A 27,036-nucleotide genomic window follows, 5' to 3' on the forward strand; every position below is an offset into this window, starting at 1 on the left:
TATATATATATATATATATTCCTTAATCCTCCCAACAGATAGTATTTTCTCTACTTTATAGAGAAAGTTTGAAAAATTAGTTTGAGCTACTGTCTCAGAACAAGGGAATCACAAGGTAAAATCAAAACCCAAGGTTTCTATCTCCAGATTCTTCTTTGCTCTCTCCTTTGTACAACTGCACGCTTCACTTGCAGAGGACTGTTAAATGGCCAAAAGCTGTGCATATCCAATAGGACAAAGACTGTAAACACCAGCTGTTAGTTTCGACTTGTATGAACAATAGTTTTGGAGGACCATCCTGACATATGTGTTAGATTCATTTTCCTTGTCAAGCTACAGTCAAACCCATGTGATTACTAGCTACATTATAACAAAGTTCTTACAAATATTTCTCATAGCGAGTTCACCATAAATTAATTTGACTTTCACAGAAATAATTATAAAATTAGGCATCACTGAGAGTTTTCTTCACTCCCTGACATCTTTCATGAGCAGCTGTATATTCAAGCAGCTGTATATTCATAAAGTTCTGTTATGTCCCCTGACAGTCCAGTTCACTTACATGGGAAATAAAATCATGTAAACAATAACAGGTTGAAAGATTGTAGCAAATTGCTCTGCCTCCTTGGGCCTCAGCCTCTTCATCTAAAATTGAAGGCTTCAATCTCCCTCTTTCCAGGAATTAAAATTTAATTTCTTCCAAAAATTGAAAAAGAAAAATTCCTCTCGAAATTGAAAAAACGTTCCATCACCAGCATCTGAGAGGTTGTGACCAACATGGAAGGAACATCAAGTTGTCAAGTTTCTGTTCCCAGAGTAGCTGGATGTGTCTCTCTTCACACTGAGCTGTCATCTTCCAAGAGCCAACCCAGTTCCCAACCCAAGAAAAACAGTTCTTGCACCTTCCTAGACTCTAAAGCAGGAAATTTTCCCCCCAGTAGATGTGCAGAAGAGAAGACTTGGGAAGGGGAGAGCAGAGAGAGGGTCAGCAAACCATGGTCTTGTCACCAGCCAATGTCCAAAACAAGGCCATGCAGAGGTCACACAGAAGTATAACAAAGAGTGGTCATATAGAGGGGAAATCTAAGAACATTGGTTCCTAGAACTAAGAGGAATCTTAAAATGTACCTGGTCTCAGCTTTGACTTCACAGATACACAAACTGAGGCCAATTACTTTTTTTCAGAGTGCACAACTAAAGCCATGATTACAATCCAAGGCATCGATAAAGAAAGTTTTCTAATGTTTAGACTTGTCAAAAAGAACGAAAGAAAACAGAATTTGCCATGTCAGGAAACAAGCAAGGCATTTCTTATTATAAGAATGACAGGGGAGACCAGTTCACCATCTGATTCCTATGCTGAGTGAAAATTGGAAAAGATGACAAGGTTCCTTTCAAGACTAAGAGTCAATGAAAACTCGCTACTATAATCAAAGTTCTTCCTGTGGTACAGGGAATATGAGAATTTTACGTAGTGTGAAAGCAGGTTGAGGCATCTGTTTCCTTGTTCCACCTCGTCGACTTACATCATCATTGACAGCAGTGAGAATGGATAAGATATCTTCATGTCTGCAGCCAGAAAAAAAATATATTTTCAATCAGGAGACAAAAACCATGTACCAGATCTTAGAGAGAAGACCTTAAAACATATAGTTTCTTCCCAGTCTAACATGCCTAGATTCTAACTGGAATCCTGCCAAATATAAAGAAATACTTCTGAAATTTAAAAAGAAATGCTAAATTATATAAAAATTTTCAATTCTATATTCAGTGTTTAAGAACATTATAATAATTACACCTTGCATTTTCAAGCATTTAGTCCACAAAAGATCTTAGCATATAATTATTTTTCCGTGTTTTTCATTTAAGCTGGTAGAGATAGATGATAGTAAATAGATAGGTGATGATAGATAGATAGATAGATAGATAGATAGATAGATAGATAGATAGATAGATAGATAGACGATAGATTGATTAAAAGGATAGATAGGTGACAGAGATAGAAAAAGAGAGTCTACTATTAATAATGCCCTTTCTATTCTTGGTTTGGGGAGGATAGAAAGATAAATATGATACAATTCTTGATCTTAAATACTTAGAATACAGACATGAAACATGTAGCGAAGATGATATACACACAAAATTCATAAAATAAGGCAAAATGTGACCATATGAAAAGTAAGTCAAAGTTCCATGTGCAATATATACCAGAATGTTCCAGTGGTGGGCAAAATATATCATTGGAAGCAAAGCACAGCTCTTGAGACAACTCATGTTTGAATCACTCCCTGGTTATGTGGTCTTAGACAGGTTACTTACTTCACTATGCCTCAGTTTTCTCAGCTCTAAAATGAGGACCATAATTGAACCCATTTGGGAGATTGCCATGAAAATTAAAATACGTAATTTATGTAAAGCATTTAGAACACAGGCTACAATATTCCATTGACCATCATTTTTAGTGTTATTAGTATTACTACCACTTCTCATCATCACTGTTGTTATTTTTCAGGTGGGAAAGCAGGCCCTGCTGGTTCTCAGTCCTTTCATTCTGCTTTACACCAGCTGTTCTCTCTGTCCCCAGATCTTCTTGTCATTCACACTTGAAATATCACCTCTACTAAGACACCTTCTCAAGTAGCTCCCTGGCCCTACTCTGTATCATTATCCTGTTTTGCTTTCTTCATAATAGGTATCATTTCCTGAAATTATCTTATTAATTTAAATATCCAGTTACTTACATTGTTATTATGTCTCTTCTCACTGCACTGTAAACTCCATGGAGAAGAGATTTTATTTCTCTCGTTCACAACCATACCCCTAGCTCATACTCAGCATGGTACGCACATAGTATCCCCCAGATAAATACAGCCTTATCCCTGAAGCCATAGGACGTTGGCCTTTGATGGCTATGATGGGGATGGAGAGGTTGGTAAAGAAGAGGGAAAAGCTTAAGTGACTCAAGGCTCCAATTCTGATTCTCTACCCTGAATTCCCAGAAGAGCACTGTGGCCATTTCTAGAAATGGGGATTCAGAAGTAGAACCTCCTGGAGAAGGCTGAGAAGATGAATTCAGGACTGTTCATATGGGATGTGAGGTTCAAGGGCAACACAGAATTAAAATATCTGGAAGACTGTGGAAAATGTGCAGGACTGACCTTAAAAAAGAGGTTGACTTACTCAGTCCTTCACTGATCCAGCAAATAGTTACAAAGCTCAACAATATATCAGATATTATATCAGATGCTAAGAATATAAAATTGAATGAAGCTACTCTGCCCTCCAGAAACTCAGAGATGGAAATTTTGGAGACATTTTCATGGAGGTGCCAGTGGCCTCCCGGTATACCTAAAGCTGCCAAGAGGGGCTACAGAAAGATAGCAGAGAAGGAGGTCCAGGGCAGGACCTTGGTGAAGGTCTAGTTCCAGGGTAGCGGGTAAGGAGCATGTGGCAGAGACAGAAGGAAAGTTGTAAGAGCCATGGCAAGAGACCAAGGATATTATAATGCCAATGCCAAGGGCAGCACATAGGCATTCAGTAAATATGAGTGACTGATAAATGAATAAATGACGGAGCAAATAAAAGGCCTTCATGCCTTCATTCATGCTGTTCCCTCTGCCCAACATGTCGTTCACTTCAATTATTTACCTAACATTTATTTGTCATCTTTAGAAGCTTCCTCTGATCCTCCAAATCTGAGTAAGGTTATGAATTCCCATAACACCTATGCTTTACAATGCATATTTACCACTGGGGATGCTCTTCTCAATCTATTTGTCTATCTCTCTAGATTGTGAGCAACTTGAGGCCCAGGACTGCGTCTATTTTTATTCTGTTCCAGTCTATTTATCTTCCTTTCCACTTATATGCTGATGCTCAATACAGGTTTGTTGGATGGATGGATGGATGGATGGATGGATGGATGGATGGATGGATGGATGGATGCATGGATGGATGCATGGATGGATGCATGGATGCATGGATGCATGGGTAGGTGAGTGGACAGATAGATGAACAGAAAGATGAATAGATGGATGGATGGATAGGTAGATAGGTGGATGAAAAAACTCAAAACTCTCACCTTGGGACCAAGTCCTTCAAATGATTATACAGAGATTGAATATACCAGCTACCTTCCGTCGTATGCCGAAAAGATACGTAGCCGGGGACTGTGGCCAAACCAAGAAGGAAATCGGCCTCATTCGGAACACTGTTTTGAAGGGGAGGGTGTGTCGGCTCAGGATTTATAGCATCTGCTTCAATGGATACAGAAAGTTGTATCTCTTCTCCTTGACAGGCTTGGATGAAGAAGAGTTTTGGTTTGTCAGCCAGACCAGGGCACTGCAGGGCTGTGAAGTGAGACATGATCTCCCGAATGGGAATGAGGACCCCATCTGAAGAGTAGACAGCTCCAAATTTCCCATGGGTCAGAACACAGAACACGAAGCAGTCTCCATCAGCATGGTCTGGATGGCTCTGAAATTTTATCAGAACTTCCTCCAGGTTTTCTTTAGTCACATCATTATATATATTTACATTGAACCCAAGCCACTTAAACACATGTGTAAGGCACTCTGTTAAAATAAAAAAAAAAAAGTGAGGAAAATAATGAAATAAAATGAAATTGAGTGCAATGAAATAAAATGAAAGGGTCAGACAGTGTTATGGTTATAAAAATTTTACCACAAATAAGCCGAAGCGTTAGAATTTTTTTTTTTTACTTTCATAACAATAAAATATTATAATTAACCTGCCTTTTTTATAGTACCCACAGTGGTATGACAACGGTCTAAGTCAGCAGAGGCCAGAGTTTCATTCTATTTTACAGACGAGGGATCCGAGGCCCCATGACTCTCCCGCAGTCACAAACCTGGTTAGTGGTGGAAACAGAGTTCAAACTCAGGTTTTCTCCTGCTGCTCCAGCAGGCTCTCCTCCAAACCAGAGAGTCATAAATGATCGGGGGTACTTTTCACTCTTTAAGCAGGCTGGTGACACCCCAGGTGCTATGGTCTAAAATTTTGTGTCTCCCCAAAATTCATATGTCGAATTCTAACTCTCAAGGTTGAGGGTATCAGGAGTGGGACCTTTGAGAGATGCTTAAGTCATAGGGTTAAGGTCATAAAGAGACCCCAAAGAGCTCTCTTGCCCCTTCTGCCAGGTGAGATTACAGTGAGAAGATGGCTGTGTGAGAAGCAGGCTCTCACCAGACACGGAAAAGCCAGAGCCTTGATCTTAGACTTCCTAGCCTCTGAAACTCTAAGAAATAAATGTTTCTTGCGTATAAGCCACCCAGTCTCTGGTAGTTTCAGGCAACCTGGATGGACTGAAACACTAGGGGTACATAAAAGACTTAGAAACATTTATAATATCACCTTTACATGTAAATGGAAGATTAAAACTACAGAAAGAATATATGAAAATAAAAAAATGGTTTTAAGGTCACCAACTTGCATTCAAGACACCATTTCAGCCTTTCTTACCAGCATCTTTTTGGGTCCCTCGTCTTTCTGACAGTGAGGTAACGGTAAAGCTGTGGTTGTTGATAATAACGCACTGGCCTCTACATTTCCGATCCATCTTGTACACAGGTGACTTCTTGAAGGAAGAAGAGATAGAACCACTTATTTGAGAATCCTCATTGTAAAGGTTTAATGTTTCTAACCAACCACTCCATTTATCAGTACCAAAAGCAGAAAGTTCTCAAAATCTTGGTCCTGGTCCTGGTCTAGAATTAATAGATTAATGTACAAGGTGAAATGCCAAGCCCTGATTAACATTCAGACTTCACTTGGTTTGACTTCAGAATGTCAATTCTCAGAGTTAAATACAGAATGTGTATTTTAACTTCAGCAAACCCAGAGTTTACACAGAAGCATCTTCCTTTTTGGATTAGCAATGTGAAAAAAGCATAGGTGAGGATCTAGCAAGGCAAGTTATCAAATGGTAATTTTTTTTCACATGGTAGTATTCAGAATGATCTGATTTCTCCAAAAACAGAGTAATCTCTTTAGTAGAGCTCACAATGAGAATTTTAAAATACATGCAATTATTCCTGAAGCCTGCTGGAAACAGCATATGATTACAAGTTATGTGAGTTGGCTTCAGTGGCACCTCTGTGTGACTAAAATGATCTCCTGAAAATGATGATACACCTTTAATCCAAGCAAAAAAGAAGTGACATCAGTCAATAAAAAAGAAATTTCCCTTTCTGGAAATAATCCAAAGGGTATGTGTGACTGAAAGAACAATAGCATTCCTTCCAGAGTCAAAGGTCAACACATTTCTGGTAGTTACAGGAAAAAGTGGGAAGGACAAAGACAGACAAAGAGAAAGGAAGGAAAACCAAGACAGACACAAAGAGCTCTGAGCCTTCGAAGTCATTAAAGGCTGGACCCCAGTTGAAGAAGCCCCGAAGAAACTGTCCAGATCTTCGTGCTGGTTTCTGAAGTTAGAGTGTAAGCAAATGCTCCCAACATCTCCATGGAAACCAGGGTTACTCTGTTGCTTAGAAAGAGAAATACTCAGACTCTTCAAATATCCTTCCCTGAACACTTAGATGTTCTTACAAAGGATGGGTTAACATTAGCATCACATGAATCTGCTCAAGTGTTCCTGGTAGAAAGCTTGGTTGGGTTGAGTCATCATTTATCTGTCACTGGATAGAGAGAGGCTGGGCAGATACAAAGGAGAAAAAGGAGGGAATAAAAAGGCCCAGAGACCCAATCTGGGCAAGGAAACTTCCAGACCACAGCCCTGGGATTACTTAGTCATGCTTTTGGCATTGGCTGAAGATTGCACTGCTTTGAGGTGTTCCTGCAAACTCCTGGTTTCTGTGAATAAGAATCAAGAATCTATCATAGAGAGGAAGCCAACAAGTTAATTGTCATAGGACAACAACAGGAAAAAGTATCTTGAAGTTTTTCTTCTCTCACCAGCAAGTTTTCAATAAAATCCAGCAAACTCTGCCCTTGGCCCTGAAGCTTGAGTTAATTATTAACTATGGTTAAGGTTCAGTCCTGGGTGCTCAGCTCAGGCTAAGTAAGTCCGGTAACCCCCAGACCTAAGAACATTGGCTGAAGATTGCACTGTTTTGAGATGCAAAAACGACCCAAGCTGCAGTCAGACGGAGCACTTGTACATTCCTCCTCACCTTGAGAGAAGGTAACACTCCAGAAAAGCCTTGTCTAAACTTTGAAATCCCTGAATTGCAAAACTGAAAAAAAAAAAAAAATGTGTTTAATTTTAGTAGATCCAGCCCTTTGAAGAGTGAGCTCAAGTCAGCTCCAAGTTCAAATCCCAACTCCACTCTTTGCTAGCTGTGTCCTCTGACAAACTTTACATATCACAAAGAGACTACACCAAAAACCTGTTTGTTCAGGCAGGTTAGCCCAGTAGCAGATTTTCCTGAGATCATGGTTTCTGGGTAAGGATTCAGGGCACTAAGCACACAATTGCCAAGTCCCTCCCCCTTGCCTTTTTCCTGAAAAATACAAGCAGCATCTGGAGCCGCACCACACCAGACATTCCCTCTGACTCAACGTTCTGCTCTGTCAGTGCCAGACTGGGGGCTTCAGCCTCACCAGAGGTTCCTTCCCTCCCCACAGAAGGTGACCTAATTCTGAAGGGTTGCCTGCATTCCCCAGAAACTGCAATGCTAGGCTTCCAGAGTAGAAACCACCTCTTCGTCCTCGCATGGGAAAGCTTGGTATAATCTATGCATTCAGTGGCTTGCCCTGAATCGAGATAAGAAATGAATTCTCCACTAATTGGTAAACCTTCTCCCAAGTCACCTTGAAATGCTTGGCATATATCAAATATATCTATTCCTGCCACACTGATCCAAGTTATAAAAAGTATATTAGGAACATCTACCATTACTCCTTGCAGACCCATCTTGCCAGGACTCCTCCTACTGAGGAAACAGGAAATGCATAAAATGCCAGAAATTTACAGAGTCAGGATGAGGGTTGAAAATCTAGACTTGATGGGTTGGTAAACCACACTGAGGTGCTGGAAGGGAGACATGCCCCGAGCTGTCATGGAAGCTCCCTGCCACTCCCAACTCATGTCTTATCCCATGGATCTATTTCATAGGGATGTTCTTGAATTGTATCCCTTATAATAAACCTGAAAAAGTAAACTGTTTAAAAAAATCTTGACTTGATGCAGAGATGGACAAATACCTAATCCCCAGCCACAGAAAAGGTCACTGGCCCACGACAAAAAGAGAATCAACTCTCTTCTTCCAAAGGGGAAGGTTCACAAAGACACAATGGCAAGAATATGAAATGACATATGCACAAGGATATTTATTCACTGAAGCATTATTTGGAATAACTAAAGACTGGAAATAACCCTAAGGTCCACCAATAAGGAGTGGTTGAGAGAAATATGGTACCTCCCCACAATGGCACAGGATGCAGAAGACAATCTCTATGCACGTCTCCAGGAGATACTGTTACGTGAAGGAAGTAAGGTGAAGAATAGCATTTTAGTGTGCAACCTCCATTAGGGGAGATGTGGGTGGGGTTTTTGTCAAAAGTAGCTACAAGGTAAATAAGAAAACCAATAAAAATGGTAATCTATGGGGGAGGGAAAGAGGCAGGGATGCAATCCAGACTTCTCTGTGTGTACTCTATTTAGTTTTTACTTTGACCCTATATAAATGTTTTATATGATTAAATACAAAATTAAAACATAGTCTAGGGCTCTCAACTTTTCTACATCCTCCTCCTCATCTACCCCACCCCCACCACCCCAGCTCTTAGCTTGAAACAGAAAGCCCCAAAGGGGACATAACCAAGATGTTCCGGGAAGGGGCTGACTTTGCCACTGGCTGTGTGGTGAACAGCACCAGGAGATCTGTTTAAGGTGTTAGGCAAGTCACCTCCAAGTCACTAGGGGTGCCTCCCTGCTGGAGCCCACCAGGAAGGGAACCTATCTTCAACTCAGATCGAAGGTGCACTGCCTCACTCCCAAGCTGCACAATACCAGGATTCCTCAGCTCCGAGGGAACAAATGCAAAGGAAGTTTAGTTTTACTTTCCAAAAGACTTCCTGCCTTTCTTTTTGCAAGGCACATTTCCCTCCTTTGGAATCCCAGAGTCCTGCTTAAGATATACAAGTACCAGGCAGGCTGTTTTCTGAGTTTGTACAGCTGGTTTTGAAAGTAGTTGGACAAATTTCCTGGAATTAAGGACATCACAGATATAGCAGTGGGTTCTGCCCAGATTTCCTTGATTAGTCTCCTTCTTTGTGCCGATGAAATCAGCCAGAACAGGGATGAAGAATAAGCTTTAAGGTCTGCCTAGTTCTCTCTCAGAGAATGTTGCATCCTCTGTTGGCATCCACCAAGTCTCTGTGTCAGAAAGGAATGAATGAATGAATGAATGAATGACCCACTGCCTGGCCATGTTTGGTCTTCTTTCCATTGTTTTCCACAGGGTGCAATAAGAAAATCCTATGCCACACTCAAAAATACAGACTTGCTTTTTAAACAAATTAGGGGATGCTGCTTAAAATAGTTTCTTCTCATTAAATCCAATTGTTGGTACTACCCTCTTATATAAGGAAACCTCTCAGGTGAATATGAAACACGAGATGATGTTACCAAGTATTATTTTATCCCTCACTTCCTGGAGAGGTGCAGAATTGCCTAGATAACTTTTAAGACACCTTCCAACCCTGAGGGTCTATGAGAACATATGCAATGTGAGGTGCTGCCTCCCAAAGCCTTCTACACTTCCAGCGCCATCACAGCTATCTTTATCTTCATCTGGCCCTGGCCAGAATCATTCAATGTCAGCAAAACAGCAGCACACACTTAGAAACAAAGGCTGAGCCACATCCCTTAGAAACTACTGAATTTCTGAGACAAAGAGCCAAGTCACATATGTGCACGTGTGTGTGTGTGTGTGTGTGTGTGTGTGTGTGTGTGTGATATACACAACAGTATCTGAGCACATACAAAACTAGATGAAAGACTGGGGGGATGGAATTAAGTTTAGTGGGCAAAAAATAAAAATACTTTTGGGAGGAAAAAAAAGGGCTTTTGCTTACAGTAGACTACTGAGTATTGGCTTATAAATGTGGAAAGAATACTGGAGTTTGAAAATCATTGCTTTTTAACCAATATAGAAAATATTTAACCACACAAGAACCATCATTGGATGGTCAACCTAGAGGAAAATTTTTGATGCAGAGTGAAGTATTTGCTGCTTCTTAAAATATCTCCCCACTGCTTATTGGTTGCAAGAGGAAAATAGTAATTATATAAAATAAACTATGTAGTAAAGAAATCAGACAACATCTTGACCACATAATCAAAATCAGTGTCATAAATGAGGAGCAGATGAACAACGTTGCTTCCAGATGTGATGCCTTGAGAGAGGTACATCATTCATGTAATATACCGCCATGAATACATAGCTTGAATCTAACCATGAGGTCACACCACGCACACCAAAAAATGAGGCAAGTTCCATTTTCTAATAAAAGGTGGTAGTGGGGTAACTGTATTATTTAAAAGTGTCAATGTCATAAAAGGGGTAGAAAAGTTGTAGAAATGTTCAAGATTAAAGGAGAATAAAGAAACATGACAACTAAATACAATACATGATCCTAGATTGAATTACGTAACAGAGAGAGGAAAAAAAGCTGTAAAGAATATTATTGGGTCAACAGACAAAATTAAAATATGGATATTTGACTTATAGTAATATATTAATTTAACTTTATTGGCATTGATAACTGTACTGCATTTCTGTAACAGAATGTCCTTATTCTTAGGAAATGCACGCTGAAGTATTTGGAGGTAAAGAGCCATGATGTATGCAAGTAACTCTCAAAAAGTTCAGAAAAAATTATGTGTTCATGTATATAGATAACTAGATAAAGATAGAGCATGCAAAAGATAAGACAAATGGGATAGAAAGTCAACAATAGGTAAGTGAATCTGAGTAAACAGTATACAGTGTTCTTTGTATTATTCATATTTTTTCAATTTTTCTGTAAGGTTGAAATTATTTTTAAATTTAAAAATAAAAAATTGTGACTGTAAAAATATGAAACTATGAAAGTAGTAAAGAAGATATGAGAATAAAAAATAAAACTTTCACAAACAACCCAATTAAAATAGGGTAAAGGATTTGAATAGACATTTCTCCAAAGAAGATATACAACTAGCCAACAAGCACATGAAAAGATGCCCAACATCACTACCATTAGGGAAATGCAAATCAAAACTACAATGAGATACCACCTCATGCCCATAAGGATGGCTATTATCAAAAACCAAGAAAATAAATGTTATCAAGAATGTGGAGAAACTGGAACCCTTGTGCATTTTTGGTAGAAATGCAAAATGATGCAGCTGCTTTGGATAAAAGTACAGTAGTTTCTCAAAAAATGAAATACAAAATTACCATATAATCCAGTAATTCCACTATGGAGTAAACATCCAAAAGAACTGAAAGCAGAGTCTCAAAGAGTTATTTGTACTCCAATGTTCATATTCATAACAGCATTGTTCACAATTGCCAAAAGGTTAGAGCAACCCAAGTGTTCATGGGTGGATGAATGGATACACAAAATGTGATATATACACACAATGAGATATTATTCAGCCTTTAAAAGGAAGGAAATCCTGACATGGATGAACCTTGAGGACATTATAGTAAATGAAATGACAGTCACAAAAGACAAATGCTATATGGCTCTACTTACATGAGGTACCTAGAGTAGTCAAATTCATAGAGACAAAAACTAGAATGATGTTTGCCAGGGCCTGGTGGGATTGGGGACTGGGTAGCTTTTGTTTAATGAATATAGTTTCAGTTTTACAAAATAAAAAGAGTTCTGGAGATTGGTTACACAACAATGTGAATGTACTTAACAGTACTGAACTGTACATTTTAAATGGTTAAGATGATAAATTTTATGTTATTTGTGTTTATCACAATTAAAAAAAAACAACTCTAAGGCTAAGCTAACTTCATTGAGGCTGACAGATGATGGCAAAATAGAACTGCCCAAGACTGCTGGGAAGAAACATAAATCCCAGGGAAAAATGTCATATGTCTCCAAGTATCATAACCATGTTTTAAGGAACAGATTGCAGTTTCTCCCAATGTTTCACCCTCTACTCATCCTTCCATCACTGGGCACTATAGCAACTCAGTTCTTGTCCTCTGGGGAGGACTGGCTACATAATTTGTGGGACCCAGTGCAAAACAAAAGTGCGAGGCCCCTTGTTCACACATTATTAAGAATTTCAAAAGAGTGACAGCTAAGCATTAAAAATCATGGGCCCTATGTGACTGCACAGGCTGTATGCCCATGAAGCCAGCCCTGATCAAACCACAGATAAGAAGAGATGACACATAGTACAACACAGCGGTGTATGGGAGTCAGCTCAATCCAGCTAGTAAGAGCCATTGTTAGATTTTCAAAAATTCTGCAATCCAGTTAATATCATGTTGGTAACTTGATATCAGCTATGGAAATCAGCCTCTGTCTATCTGTCTGTCTCCCTGTCTCTCTCACTCTCTCATTCTTGGGGGCTAAGGGTCAAGAGTGGAGCTGGTGGTTAAACATTTACCAACGCACCAATGAATTTACCGGTAAGGCTCCAAGAAATTGTTGAACGTCTGAACAGGAAAAAACTTCTTCCTTTCCTTGAGGCAATGATTCAGTTTCCTTGTCTACAGGACATGTCACTACCTGGAAGGCTGGAAATAGAATCACAGATAAGAAAACAAAAATCACCTTCTAACTAGTTGCAATCCAAGATAACAAATCAGCAAAAGAACTTATTTTATAGCAACCCGTAGGTTTGCAGTGCCGTTTACTTAAAGAGGCCTAAACATATACTCAGAAAAATGTGAATTTATAATGATAAATAAATATCATCATTATATTTTCATGCCTTGTATTATTATATTTTGTTTCTTATTGTTTTATGTTTTTATTATTTTTATTGTTTTATTAGTTCCTTAAAATTTATTATATATTTACTAAATACTATTTCAGAACCTATGGTGCTTAATGTGTCAAATAATTGCCAAGTAGAGATTATGAAAGCATTATCTCGAAAAATAAAACCAGAACTCAGACTATAATAGCAAAAAGAAAAAGAAAAATGGAAAGAAGAAAGAGAAAGAAAGAAAAAAAAATCTAAAAGTGGTCATTAAATAAATGATATGTACATAAAATGTATTTCTATGGAACCGTTAATAAGAATGAGTTATTTCTACATTATATAAATGGGCAAATGTCAGATATATTAGGTAAGAATAAAGCAAGTTATAGAATGTGATTAGCATGATCTTAGTTAAATATATATTAATCTACACACACACACACACACACACACAATTGTCCCTTTAAAGAAGAAAGGGTACAATATTGAAGCCCTAATCCCCAACGTGACAGTATTTGGCGGTTGGACCTTTGGGAGGTAATTAGGTTTAGAGGAGATCCTCATGATGGGATTAGTATCCCTTTAAGAAGAGCAAGGGAGACCAGAGCTAGCTCTCGCTCAGCCCCTCTCTCTACCTTCCTTCCCGCTCCCTCCCCCAACTTTCCCTCCCCCAACTTTCCCTCCTCCTCCCCGTGTAAGGACAGAGTGAGACGGTGGCTTTGTGCAAGCCAGAAAGTGAATCTGCCAACTTCTTGATCTTCGACTTCCTCACCTCCAGAGCTGTGAGAAATAAATGTTGTTTTAGCCACACACACACACACACACACACACACACACACACACACACACCCCAGAAAGGCTACAAAAATATACTCCAAACAGTGGTTATCTCTGGAGAGGAAGGAAAAAAGAAAAAGAGATAAACTTTTACCTTATACAGTTTGTATGGTTGTCATTATTTTATTTTTACACATTTTGTATACACATTTTTAATAATAAATTTAAAATACTAAAGCACACCAGACTCAAAAAAACTCAGAAAGTTATCCAGGTTGTTCTTAAATAGAGCTTGTGCCCTAATCGAAGGCAACGAACTTTGTCTTAGGATCATACTTACAGAAAAGTCTAAAATCTGCATACCTACTATCTAAAAAGATAGCCCTTTAGTCTTTCATCCTAAATGGCAGAATTAGGCCCAAACTCTTAGGATTGTTGAAAGTCACTATTAAAATATTGATTGACACCTATATGTAATAATAAATATATATTTGGTCTCTGCTCCCTTTCAGGGCTCACAGCTCCTAAAACCCTTGGAATCTCTGAAGTGATGTCTTTTGTATGCTAATGAGATGACTAGTGGTTGAGGGCTCCTGGATGAGGACTCAGGATGGGGGCTTGTTGCCAGGGGAACCAACAATGTGATCAGAGGAACTTACAGCCTTACCTGCAGACCTCTAGGAAGGGGACAAGAGCTAGAGGTTGAATTAATCATAATGGCTAATGATTTAATCCATCATACCTACATATGAAGCCTCTATAGAAAACCTTAACTGAAGTGGTTCGTTGGGTTGGTGAACATGTGGAGGTGTGGGAAGGGTTAACCGTCTGGAGAGAGCATGGAAGCTCCGCGTCCTTCCCCCACACTTTACCCTATGCATCTCTTCCATTTGGCTGTTTCTAAGTTGTATCCTTTTATAATAAACCGGTAATCTAGTAAGTAAACTGTCTTCCTGAGTTCTGTGAGCCATTCTAGCAAATTATTCAACCCGAGGAGGGAGTCATGGGAACCCCAAGTTTGTAGCCAAGTTGGACAGAAGCAATGGGTAATCTGGGGACTCACTACTTAGTCTAAAGACTTGATGTCTGAAGTGGGAGGCAGTCTTGGGAGACTGAGTTATGAACTCGATTTAGTTAAAGTCTGTGCTAACTCTGGTTAGCGCCAGAACTGAGTTTAATGTAGGACATCCCATGCTGGTGTCCACGGAAAACAGGAAAAATTATCTGGTGTGGAACACCCCACACATCTGGGATCAGAAGTGTTCCAGAAGTGTTTATTTCTTCTGAAATAAAGATCAGTGCTGGAGACTTATGGAGACATTTACTACATAAAAACTAGAGTGACTTCTGCAGAGTTCGAATATCCAAAAATAACCTATCTGCCCCATGTTTACTTTGTGTGGGCTACTACACTGCAGGAAAATAGCAATGTGATTAGGAAAAAAAATCTCAGTGATCAGAGTTCAAGTGAGGACTCCAAATATATTTTCAACATCGACTTCCTGCTTTCAATTTCTCACTTGATTCCTTGACGGTTAGAAGACTTGTTTTTATTCTTTAGAACTTTTACTTAAATTATACATTTATTCATTGCTTCAGTTATGGCTTGAGATTTTACCAGTTTAACAACAATATATTTTGTTCCATAATTCATTTTATATTTATAGAATTCTTAGAAGTTTCCTTTTGGCTAGTTTTGTTTTTAATAGGAATTTGCACATTAGATTGACTCTCTGAACTAACATATGGGTGTGGCATAAAAGCTTCATGAATATATTCATGAGTTTTTATTTATAGCTCTTGTTTAACAGTGGAGAAATTGACTAGGAAAAACACAAATTTTTGCATATTGATAAATGGGGAGGCAGCCAGGTTTGATTTCTTCCCCGTGCTATTACCTCTATGTAATATCACAACAATACTACCTTTACAAGACAGACTAAATAATAATAATAGCAATAATTCTCTGATAGAAATTTCTGAGAATATGAAAGTTTTCATGACTTTCCTCTCTGACAAAGATAGTAACACATACTGAAATGCTTAACTCTTAGCCAGACATGTATTATAGGAATTATAAAATTCTTACCCTCAAAAGAAAACCAGTAGGTAAGTACTATCATTATCTCCACTTTATAGATAGGGAAAGTGAGACATAGAAATGCTAAAGAAAGGGCCACTACACCACTAATAAACAGAGTCTTGGCAATCTGACTCCATAGATATCACTCTTAATCCCTGTGCTATCCTGTCTCCATTTTTATGTTATTTCATTCAAAATGATTTTCTATACTCTCCCTCCCATATAAGAATGAGATGAAGACATTTGTCTAAAACTACTTTCCCCCAGTAGAATATAAGTTCCCAAGAGGAACTTTTAAAACTGTGTCTAGTACAAAGTATGCATTCAATAAATATGTGTTGAGTTAACAAATGCAGGAGAGTTCTGGCTCTCCCAAGAGAATATTATCAGAGTAATGAGTAAATATCATACATGACCAATCACTTTAAGAATTCCTATGGTCTGGTGCAAGCAAGCATAAATTAGTTACCTTTCTCTTTTTTATATTTTTCTATCTTTCTCCCAAGACTAGGTGCAACTTTTGCACAGAGGTCCTCTAGCACCTTCACATCATCTTCACCTATTTGAGCTTGTTTCTCCAGATGTCCCAGGAAACTTAGAGAGGTCTGCAAGAGAATCGATGGAGTTACATTTACTTACCTACTGATTATTCATTTATTCATTAAACACTACCTGTGTGGCCACTGGGCACCAGGTTTTCCATTGATAAATAAGGTACAGTGTTTATCTCTGAGGAATTCAATAGTATGAGGAATAGGCATTACCAAGTAACTCTCTATACAATGTATTAATACCAGATACCAAATATATCTCTCACTACATACCAGGCAGTGCTTGCTGTATAATAACCTCAAACATAATCCGATGAGGTAAATACTATTATAATCTCCATTTTAAAGATAAAGCAACTGTGGCACAAAGCAGTTCAATAACTTGTCCAAGGTCACAGACCCAATAGTGGCAGAGCCGGTGTTTCGACCTTGGCAGTTTGATGTCAAAGTCGCTCTTGTTAACCATTCAGCTGTACTGCCTCTAACTCACAGCTGTAGATGACATAATAGAGTAGGGCAGCAGCAAAACAGAGGCACCAATGAAATAAATGAGAGTAAAATGTTTTGAAAGAATTTTATATTTGCTATTTTAAAAGAAAAAAGTCTCTTATGTACTCCCGGGAAAAACTGCAAATTGGCTAGTGTTATTTTAATATTGAATTATATATGAGATTGAAGGCACCATAATATTTTTAATGATTAAGGCTTCTCAATTAAGCTGGTTTAAAAAAAAAAAAAGAAGTACATGAACAAAACTATATTAGAGCCCCCAGAAAAGAGAAACTACCCAGAAAGTGAATACTGAACACTATCTGACTATATACATAAGCATCAGCAGAGTGAGAACTGGGGAAGAGGTCTCCAAATATGTTGAGGAGTTGAACAGTTGAGAAGGGACAGTATGTTCAGAAGTATTGAGAAGGAGACTTGAGTACAAATTTTGAGTGAGAGCTAGGTCATGGCTGGAATGGTGAGCTGGTATCAAACTGTGAAGGAACACACACACCATGAGAGGAATTTAGGCAAGAGTCCCATGGGGCAAGGAGTGCCAGCAATAGTGGGGTTTTTTTGTTTTGCTTTGTTTTTTTATTGCCTACAGCACTTGGTATTCCTAGGTGGTCTCCCATTCAAGTACTAACCTGGCCCAACCCTGCTTAGCTTCTGAGATCAGACGAGAGCGGGCATGTTCAGGGTGGCATGGCCGTAGACTCCCAGCAGTAGTTTTTAAGAATAGTAGCATGAACAGATTTGTTTTCAAATAGAAGTATTGGGGAGAGGTTAGAGGAGGAAATGGATTAGAGAGAAAATATTGTTAGGAAGATTAAATATGCCGGTGAAGAGATGATCAAGACCTGGCCCAAAGCTCATGGCGGAAATGCAGAGGTGCCACTGCATTTAAGAACATTTCCAAAATATCATCTTGTGAGTTTTGGAGATCAGTTAGAAGTAGGTGAAGAAATGAAGAGTCAAAGATGACTTCAAATGGTGATCCCACTCATTTATCTATCACTCATCTTTTCTACATAGTAGGCTTCACACAAGCTGCACATGAAAGATGAAACATAAATTGCATCTTGAAGGATAACTAGGCTTTCACTGCCGACATGGAAAAGGACATTCCAGGCGGGGGAAAAAAAAACCCACATGGAGAAAATGATGAGAAACTAAAACTCTGGTTATGCAGAGGTTCGTGGTGGCTTCAGCAAGAATAGTTTCATTGGAGGGATGGAAGCTGAAGCCATATTGAAATGTATTGTAATGTGACCGATAGTTGCATTAGCGGAAAGTGTGTAGACTATTGTTTCAAAAAGTTTGGCAGTAGAGGGAAGGAGGAAGTTAGAACAGTAATATAGGCTGAGGAAGGGTTAATTAGAGTGCATGTATCTGGTGTGTGTGTGTATGTGTGTGTGTATCTTCAAAGAAGGTATTTGAATGCCAACAACCAAGGGAAAGGCCAGAGTTACAAACTCATCTGATCAAAAAAGAGATTATAAATTTTCAAGAAATTTCAGACGCAGGTAGGAGAACCAAAAAGGCAAAGAGGTGTGTATGTCTCCACCTGTAGCCCCAGCACTCCAATAGCTTGACCAGAGATTAAAGCAGGAGCGGGGAGATGGTGAAGGAAGATTCATCCAGAGTTGATCAACTGGGCAAACATTGTGGGGAAGTCCCAAAGATGCAGTGGTAGGTTATGTGCAAATGAGCTGTCTCTGACCCTCAAAACAGAAACTCTTATCTTGATAATATCCTTCCAGGAGAAAGAAAAAGGGCTAAGACATGATTCCAGAAGCAATGATGAAATTTCATTATACTTTGAAGAAAGTTTATCAGATGTTTAGTGAATGATACATTTCATACACAGACACAGACACAGATACACACACACACACACTTTAAATGGAGTCTGTACACTACTCTAGTTTTAGAACACCACCCTGTGACAGACGGTTACTAGACTTATTATGGAGATTGCTTCATAAGGTATATAAATGTTAAATCATTATGTTGTACACCTGAAACTAATACATTGTATGTCAACTATAATTAAAAATTTTAAAATAAAAGAACACTACCCTGGCAAATATTGGCAGGAAGTGTCTGAAAGCTCTTTTGCTCTGCTTCTTTGCTAAAAACAAGTAAATTTAGGTGTGGTTTCCTTTACACCGACCTTCTGTGTTGAATGTTACACCGAGATCGAATTTCCTGACAGTTGTTTGGGTCTCTCAGGGAGTGTGAAGGCAGCTATAGTGTTACAAGTTTGAATGAAAGCTATCAAGAAGAAACCTAAAGCACCCTACGTAGGTCATTTTTATCCCTCTAGAGGGACCATATGAATTTAGAAACCTTGCAGTTTGGCTGAGGAGTGTTCAGGCCCTTCTCCACTGGCTGGTAACGAAGTTATTTCTATGATAAAATCTTTTGCAATTGGAATTGCAGATAAATCAACCTTATTAAGCCCTAGTATGGAAACTCATCTGGGTGGCTTAGAGATTGTCCTTTACACATTTCGGAAGGCTGGCCTGATCCCCAAATCCCATAGAGATCAATCTGGATTATCTGAGTTGTACAACTCAGCCACGATTCTGACTTGAAGAATTAGATCTCCTTCAGAATAAAGTTGAGATCATTTGAAATCCAGGAAGGAAGTGCAGTTTTCCTGAATTTGACCACGTAATTCCACAGTTCTATGCCATCAAACACTTCTTCTTTTACTGTTGTACCAGGTGAGAAAAACAAAATCATCTGACTACCTGAGCATGGGCTTTTGATTATTTAAAAGCAAATTTAGCGGGTGAGAAATGTTTGAAATGTTTCTGACCACAAAAATGTTTCTGTAGCCACAAATGCCTTCAAGCAGAGATCTAGGACCTGTGAAAATCACAGAGGTAGAAATACATTCCCCAACTTTTTTTAGTGGAAAATCATGGCTCAGTATTGAGCATATGCGGAGCTCCTTTTATAAATCTTCTCCCCATCCCCTACCCCACTGTGAGCAGTGAGGACTTCTGCTCAAGACATGTGGAGAGGTGTAACAATAGAAAGTAATCTCATTTTACTTATAAATCCGGAGAATGAAATAATTGTGAAAGGATGCCCAAAGCTCAGAGAGAGTATTAACAGAATAACCTAGAGAGCTTTTCAAACTACAGGAATCTCTTCTAGTGTTGAGAAATTCTGCATTTAAGGTAAATTCTGTCATTTGAGTATATCATTGCTTTGCACCAATGTAAACACAAGCATATCAAAACATTATCTGAAACAACCCCTCCCCCCATTTTTTATTCTCCAATAACTTGTGGACACTTTGGCTATATGTGTGTGTATTATATAGTAGCCCTCCCTTATCCTCGGAGGAATATGTTCTGAGTCCTCCAGTGGACGCCTGAAGCCTTGAATAGTACCAAACCCTAAAAATACTGTTTTTTCTTATACATACACATCTATGCTAAAGTTTAATTTATAAATCAGGCACAGTAAGAGATTAACAACACCTAATAATAAAATAAAATAACTATAATAACATACTGTAGTAAAAGTTATTCAAATACGGTTTCTCAAAATATCTCATTGTACTGTACATACAGTGCAGAGATGCTGGGCAAAGGGATGATTGCATCCCTGGCTAGACAGAATGGCCAAGTGACAAATTTCATCACACTACTCACAACAATGCACAATTTAAAATCTATGAATTGTTTATTTTTGGAATTTTTCATTTAATATTTTCAGACCAGAGTTGACCAGAGCTAACTTAAATGGTGGAAAGAGAAACAACAGATAAGGAGGTCTACTGCACATATATCACATATTTATAATGCAGGCTTATTAAGCCCTGGTATGGAAATACAGATGGGTTTTGAAATTGCAAAACATTTTTAACACAAATAAATTCTTTATCAGCCAGCGGAGGAGGGCCTAAATACCTCTCAGCCAAAAAGAAAGGATTCTAAATGCATACAGTCTCTAGAAAGACAAAAATGACCTTGGTAAGGTGTTCTACGTTTCCATTCACATACATATTTACTTGTAGAAAGAAGACTTAATGAAGATTTAAGAGAGTACAAAAATAAAATAAATAAAAATTTAAAAGAGAGGGTAGTATATAGTGGCTATATTCTCTGACAACATATATATTAACCCTAAAAACCCAGATTGAGAGGCAATGGGTTTAGCACATGCAAAATAAATGTTTCAACAGTTGTGAATAATCATATTGGTAGTAAAAGTATTAACATGATATTCTGAGAGTGTCATATGTACAATGTGGGATAAAGCAAATTATCTGTTACTAATTCTATCATCTTCTATGATGTGAGGACCTACTAGTAGGAAAAAAAGAAGATACAGGTATAATATAGAAGAGGTTAATTACAAACGTGAATTTGACTTGAAAAAGCAGTATGAATTCATGAAGCCATGAACTGAAACCCATTAAATCCATGAGTTAAAATTTATGTTTTTGTTATAATGGGTCACTTTCAGAATATAACAGAAAACCAGTCAATTATTTTGAACATTTTTATCTAAAAGAAAGAATCAAGGATTTATATATAAACTGTATGGCCTAGTTACCAAATAGTAGATTAAGAGAAAACAAAATGATAGAATATGAATATCTCCATTTTGCAACCTCTAGAGAATCAACATATAAAACTGATGAACATCAACAGTTGCTAATACTGAAAAAGAGAGAAAACCAGGAATGTGTACCTCCCAACGAAAGAACGCAACACGAGACTACTGTAATCTTGCCAAAACGATCGAACCTGAGTCTGATGAAGACTCTGAATCCAGCTGCGAATTTGCAGGAAACGCAGAAGACAGAGGAGTATGCTGAACTGCACCAAATGCACAAAATCAGCAAAACCTAGACTGGGGGAAATTCTACGGGCCAATTGTCCTGGCGATCTTCAACAGATTAAATTTTAAGAAAAATAAAGTGATGGGGGGAGGGGAGTTTAACCTCTGGACTAAAAGATACTCAAAAGGAAAACTGGTCAAGACTAAATTGAAGTCTAGAGATGCACAAGAAAGCGATAAAATCATAAGGAAACTTAAGAACGTGGTTACTATAAAAGCCAGGACAGTATTAACTTCTAGGCAGTAGGAAGAGACTGTGTTTGAGATAGTGCAAGTGAAGGCATTTTTGTAGTGGTTGCCAAAAGTCAATTTCTTGATCTGGGTGGTGGTTTCAAGGAGATTAGCCTTATAATAATTCATTAAGCTGTATGTTTGCTTTGTGTCATTTTCTGTATTCATATTTTGTTGGGGTTTTTAAAGAATAAAAAGATACAAAGGAAAAGAATGTAAGAAACAAAAACAAGAGGATATCAAAAGAGGCTGTCTAAGGAAGAAAATTAATAGATTCTAACCAAGGGCAACAACTATGAGAATGTTATATCTTTGCACATCCCCATCATGGTGGTTTGGTTCATCCTGCTAATATACCCCCGTACCCCCTATTATTCATTGTAAAATCACATAAACAGAAAGTGTTCAGGCCATTTTCTCAGATGGGAAGAGAAAAGGGAAGATTGCATCATTCCATTCATTCGTGCCTTCATTCAAAGCATCATTTTGTAACAGATTCTGCAAGGTTCTAGGGCTGTAAGATGAGTAAGAATCGGTTCCTACCCCCAAAGAACTCACAACAAATCTTCAGGAATGAAGAGCCTCAAGAGATAACCAATCAAAGGGTACAAGAGGCTAAAATCTCTGAAGGTTCTGAAAAGGGGAAGACTCAAAGATTGTGGCCAAAACAGAGAATTAACCTGCTACAAATCTGACACCAGAGAACATGAATTACTATCATTGCCCTCATTTGTTTGACCTGTCACATGTTTTACCACATGTAAAACAGCTTCCCTTTCCTCAGTGATTTTTCTTAAAAAAAAAAAAAAAAAAAATCTAAGTTATTTGTCAATATCAATTGATCTGGAGAGAATATGATATGAAAGGGCTACACATGTAGGCTCAAGACCATTGGTGATGTTCTCATCCATAAGTTGGATAGGGAAATTCATGGCTGTTTACTTAGCATTACATAACTTCCATACATGTTACATGTTATTTTTTGTGTGTTTTCAAACATTACCTAACTTAAAATCTAATAAAAATAACAACTGAATAACACAATTAATGTTACAGGGTAAAATTTGAATATTGGCCCCTTCTCAAATTAACTAACTTGCTTGACACAAGCTGTTACTGGAGTCAAAAGAAAAAATATAAAGTATTGAGGCCTGGAAGAGAGACATGCAGCTATTTTCCTGCCCTTAAATGTAACCAATATAGCAGCAATATTAACAAATAGCATTATATTAATTTTAAACACATCATTATTACTTCAAAGCACCTATACAGCACTTTACAAAGCACATTCTCAAACATCTGTATCATTTGATTTTCACAGAAACCTTACATGGGAGACACTGCAAACTCCATTGAAAAGGACACAAAGCTCCTTCACAAACTTCAATTAATGTCGACGACAGATGGCTAATTCCCACTCTGCTATTATTTCCCACCTTCTCATTTCTTTGTTGTGCCCTGAACATTTCTGTATCATAAAACACAGTGGATACTGGTTGGTTACTGTGTGCCAAATCTGGGCCACGTGCTAACGCTTTATGAACGTTATTTTCTCTAATCCTTCCAATAGTCCTTGAAGGAAACAGTATGATTGCCCACAACAAGGACAGATGAGAAGATGGAGACTCAGAGATATTCTGGCACTCGCCTCGTGTGTAGAGGAGCTGCTAGTAGAACCAGGCCCACGTGACGCTGAAATCGATGCTCCTCTCTGTTGTATGATACCGTCTCCAGCAAAAAAAATACATCTCAAAAACACTTTCCAGCATCTTCTCAAACACCGAGTGAGTCAAGGTACACAAAGACTCCATTGTATATGACCTACTCACCATCTGCATTTTTGGCATTGATTCCTTCTGAAGGAAGATCATGCTCTTTAAGATATCCGAGTCGATGTTTTCTGACATTTCGTAGAGCAGGTTTCTAAGACATACACCCAAAGAGACAAATGAATCCTCACACTTGCAGAGGACAACAGAGTAAATTGAGTGCTTTTACAAACGTTCTCTCTCATGTAAATGATTACAACCCTCTGAGTAGATAATTATTAACCCCATTTTATAGATTCAAAAACTACAACTTTCAGTTTCAAAGTGACCTATTAAATTAAGATAACACAGTAAGCATTAGGGGGCAGGATTTCTGATTCCAAGTCCAGTGTGAAGAAAGCAGAAAACACAATTTTGGCATGACCTCCCATCTCCTGACTCCATTCTCGAAATTCAGGCTTATGTTATAGGCTCTTGTCAGAGAGAACCTGATGCCGGTCAATATAAAGTCCACTGTTGAAAAGCAGACTTCCCCACCTTATGGATAGTCATATAATGGGTGACCAGAAAAACTAAATATGTCATTCACATACAAATACCTCCAAATGTCAGAGATCATTTCTCAGTTGTTTAAGCAGCAGAGAGGAAATAATGACTTCCAGAATTCTCTCACTGACCCAAGAATAGCTCAGATTCTGGGAGCCAGTTCAAGTGTTAAGGCCTGAAGGATGTAATTGCCCAAGTGATTAGATAAAATAACACTTCAGAGGCTCCTCCTTGTGAGATTCTCTGTAGATACTGTGTCAGGGAACAATTAAAACAGTGTTGTCTAAGACTGACCCATGATCAGCCTGATCCCTCTACTTTACTTCTCTGGGTTTCACCCAAAAATGTAACTGGATATGGCATAAATGATGACCCTCTCTATCCTAGAGACACATCTTTTTAACTTGGTTTATTTGGTATCAAGTATGCATTCCTCTTTTCTCAAATCACTGAATATGGATGGACACACCCAGTGGCTCACAGAAGGGACTGTCTGAAAGTGCACAGGCTGGAAAAGAAAAAAGCGTAGGCCTATTACGCTGAGGTGGGCTTCTCTTGGCAGGGAGAAACAAAACTAAGGGAAGCCACCACCAGGCCCAGAGAAGCCCAACCTCTCCTCTCGTTACCATCTAGAGCTGAGAAATCTCCAGGTTAGAATCAATGTATCATACAAGGAGGTAGGTAAGAAAAAGTTCTCAATCCCAGCCTCCTTTCAAAGTCCAATGGCCTGAATGGACACTACTAAATGGAAAATTCTCCTGTCTTGATCACAGACCCCCTCCTCACCTGAACAGAGACACCTTCCTTTTCGTGGGCAGCAAATTCTCCACCTGCTCTTTGGTGTAGTGGAGGTACTTCAGCAGTGAGTTCTGCTTGATGATATAGAGGAGTTCTGCCAGCAAGAAGGGGTCTTCCTCACTCAGCAGCTTCCCTGCCAACAGATGTTCAAAAATATCCGAGGCCGAGCTGCATTTCTCCAGATTCTTGCGGGAGACGAGGTCTTGGCAGAGAAACTTTAGTTGCTCCACCTCTAGATCTCCTAGATTATAATCAATATCCAGAAGCCTCTCGCGAAAGTTCTCTCTACCATTATCATGTGAACTGGAACTCATACTCAGGCCTTGAGATGCCGCGGCCATTCTGAGAGAGGCAGAGATAGGACAGCACGTTAGAGAGTAAAGACACAGGGCACCTCAGCTTCCCAGGCCCTCTCCCAGTTCAGCCTCCTCTGGTCCAGGCACTAGACTTGCCTAGAAATGCTGAAAAGTAAAAATTACTGAAATAAAAATTACTTCAAAAAGCTATAGCCCAGAAATCTCAACCTCAATTCTTGTATGCTAATCCTTTAAGAAGACTGGAGGGAGCTTTTATTGGAACTCATTTACCCTGATTTCTCTGAAATCAAAATGTCCCCCATGGGTGCCAGTTAAAAGGGAGGACGACTCAGCACAATTTCTCCCGGTTGGAGTTCTTCCGGGTCGGAGCTGCTAATTCATTCCCACCAAACGGCAAAAAGAGCACTTAGATTTACGCCCTACATTTTAGAAATAAAGCCATCTGGAGATTTATATTTCTGAAGTGTCTAGCAACCTAAGAACAACGAGATAACATTGCTGACCATAACAGGGCAAGTCTGTATCCCACAGAAAGAGAAGCCGTAATCCTAGACCCCAGAAATAAAGGGAATGTTTTATACAATTGTTGCTCAGGTCAGTGTAGGAAGTCACAAATTACCTAAGTCAATATTTCCAACTGACCAGTTCATAAACCTTGCATTTTCCATTAAATTTCATTCTGTTCAGAGGAGCAATAAGTTGATAAAATTCTTCGATGTAATTATTCATTCTGTAATGTATATATTCATTATGCAAGACTTGGTTATTTAGAAACAAGAAACTACTTCCTAAGGAAAGAGAACATAGGAAAAAACAAAACAAATAACAAAAGAGTGGTTGTATCTAGGTGGTATAATTATAGATAATGTAAATTTTTCTGAGCTCCTATTCAAGTTCCTCTCAAATTTTATGCAATAAACATATATTATTTTTATTGTTAGAAAAAAGAAACCAAAAAAAAAATGCCATGAGGTCTTCCCTTCTAACAGCCCTGTGAAGCTAGAAACCAAATGATTGGGTTTTTTGGTGATACAATCTTATTTCAACACATCATACGTTTGCCTTGAATTTTCCTGAAGATTCTAAATCTCCAGCTTTGGTGAGTCTGCCAGACTTTGTCTCTTGTTTGCAGACTAGCATATTTCTGCCAGTAGAAGGCTGTGTCGGAGGCTTCCTGGGCCTTTTTAAACTTTCATTTTCCCTGGGAAGGCTAATAAATTTAGGCAGAAATAGTGCCATTGCTGAAAATGAGAGTTTTTGCAAGTTTCTATGTTATGAAGCAAGGGAAAAGCTGGAGTGCAAACTCCCAGTGGAGGGTGGCAGGGAGAGGGAAGGCGTTAATCACATACCTTCAAATCAAATTCCACTGGTCCTCTGGAAACAAATAGTTCTTGGGGAAATTTCCTGAAAAAAACGTTTTAAAGAAATGACGATCCTTTCCGTACTCCATGTTCCAAGGAAGCTCCCATTTGCGCGGGAAGAGAGCTCAAGACTAGTCACTGGCTGTGCAAGTGAAAACTGGCTCTTCTGGTTTGAGTAACTTGATATTAAGTTCCTGCTGGTGTTGTCATGGCCTTTTCGCCTCCCCTTTCCTGGAGTTAGGATCGTCCTGATAAACAGCGTCTCCTAAAGGCAAGTTCACAATTTTCTCAGTATAGAATTCGCAATTCCCCCAGGTAAAGCC

At 38.6% G+C, this 27,036-nt stretch overlaps 1 protein-coding gene and 1 pseudogene across 5 annotated transcripts; both read right to left on the minus strand.

Moving 5' to 3' along the window:
* Positions 1 to 1,162: 1,162 nt before the first annotated feature.
* CASP10 (caspase 10) lies at positions 1,163 to 26,953 on the minus strand. 5 transcript variants are annotated; one of them, XM_011369166.2, is made up of 9 exons: positions 26,702 to 26,953; positions 25,024 to 25,377; positions 23,752 to 23,845; positions 16,249 to 16,384; positions 12,607 to 12,728; positions 7,152 to 7,214; positions 5,482 to 5,596; positions 4,082 to 4,574; positions 1,163 to 1,569 (listed from the first exon to the last, which is right to left on the minus strand). In XM_011369166.2, the coding sequence occupies exons 2-9, from the start codon at positions 25,374 to 25,376 to the stop codon at positions 1,431 to 1,433; spliced, it is 1,515 nt and encodes a 504-aa protein (XP_011367468.1). In that variant the 5' UTR covers position 25,377; positions 26,702 to 26,953; the 3' UTR covers positions 1,163 to 1,430. The 5 variants fall into 5 exon arrangements, with proteins under 5 accessions (XP_011367468.1, XP_023391766.1, XP_023391765.1 ...); XM_023535998.1 differs by lacking the exon at positions 26,702 to 26,953 and adding an exon at positions 25,623 to 25,768 and having other exon boundaries at positions 5,482 to 5,593; XM_023535997.1 differs by lacking the exon at positions 26,702 to 26,953 and adding an exon at positions 25,623 to 25,768.
* On the minus strand, positions 17,421 to 17,539 carry LOC111745120 (annotated as a pseudogene).
* Positions 26,954 to 27,036: the final 83 nt, after the last annotated feature.

Source organism: Pteropus vampyrus, unplaced genomic scaffold, assembly GCF_000151845.1.
Source record: "Pteropus vampyrus isolate Shadow unplaced genomic scaffold, Pvam_2.0 Scaffold146, whole genome shotgun sequence".
In the NCBI taxonomy this organism is placed as follows: Eukaryota; Metazoa; Chordata; class Mammalia; order Chiroptera; family Pteropodidae; genus Pteropus; species Pteropus vampyrus.

What these genes read in the sequence shown, in the direction of transcription:
- CASP10 (XM_023535997.1), bottom strand. Translation starts at nt 25,654, where the DNA reads ATGGGGGACATTTTGATTTCAGAGAAATCAGG. An exon ending in AGGGACCCAAAAAGATGCTG is followed by an intron (nt 4,575 to 5,481) that starts GTAAGAAAGGCT and finishes TTATTTTAACAG; the next exon opens with AGTGCCTTACACATGTGTTT. An exon ending in TTGAAGGACTTGGTCCCAAG is followed by an intron (nt 1,570 to 4,081) that starts GTGAGAGTTTTG and finishes TTCTGGCTGCAG; the next exon opens with ACATGAAGATATCTTATCCA.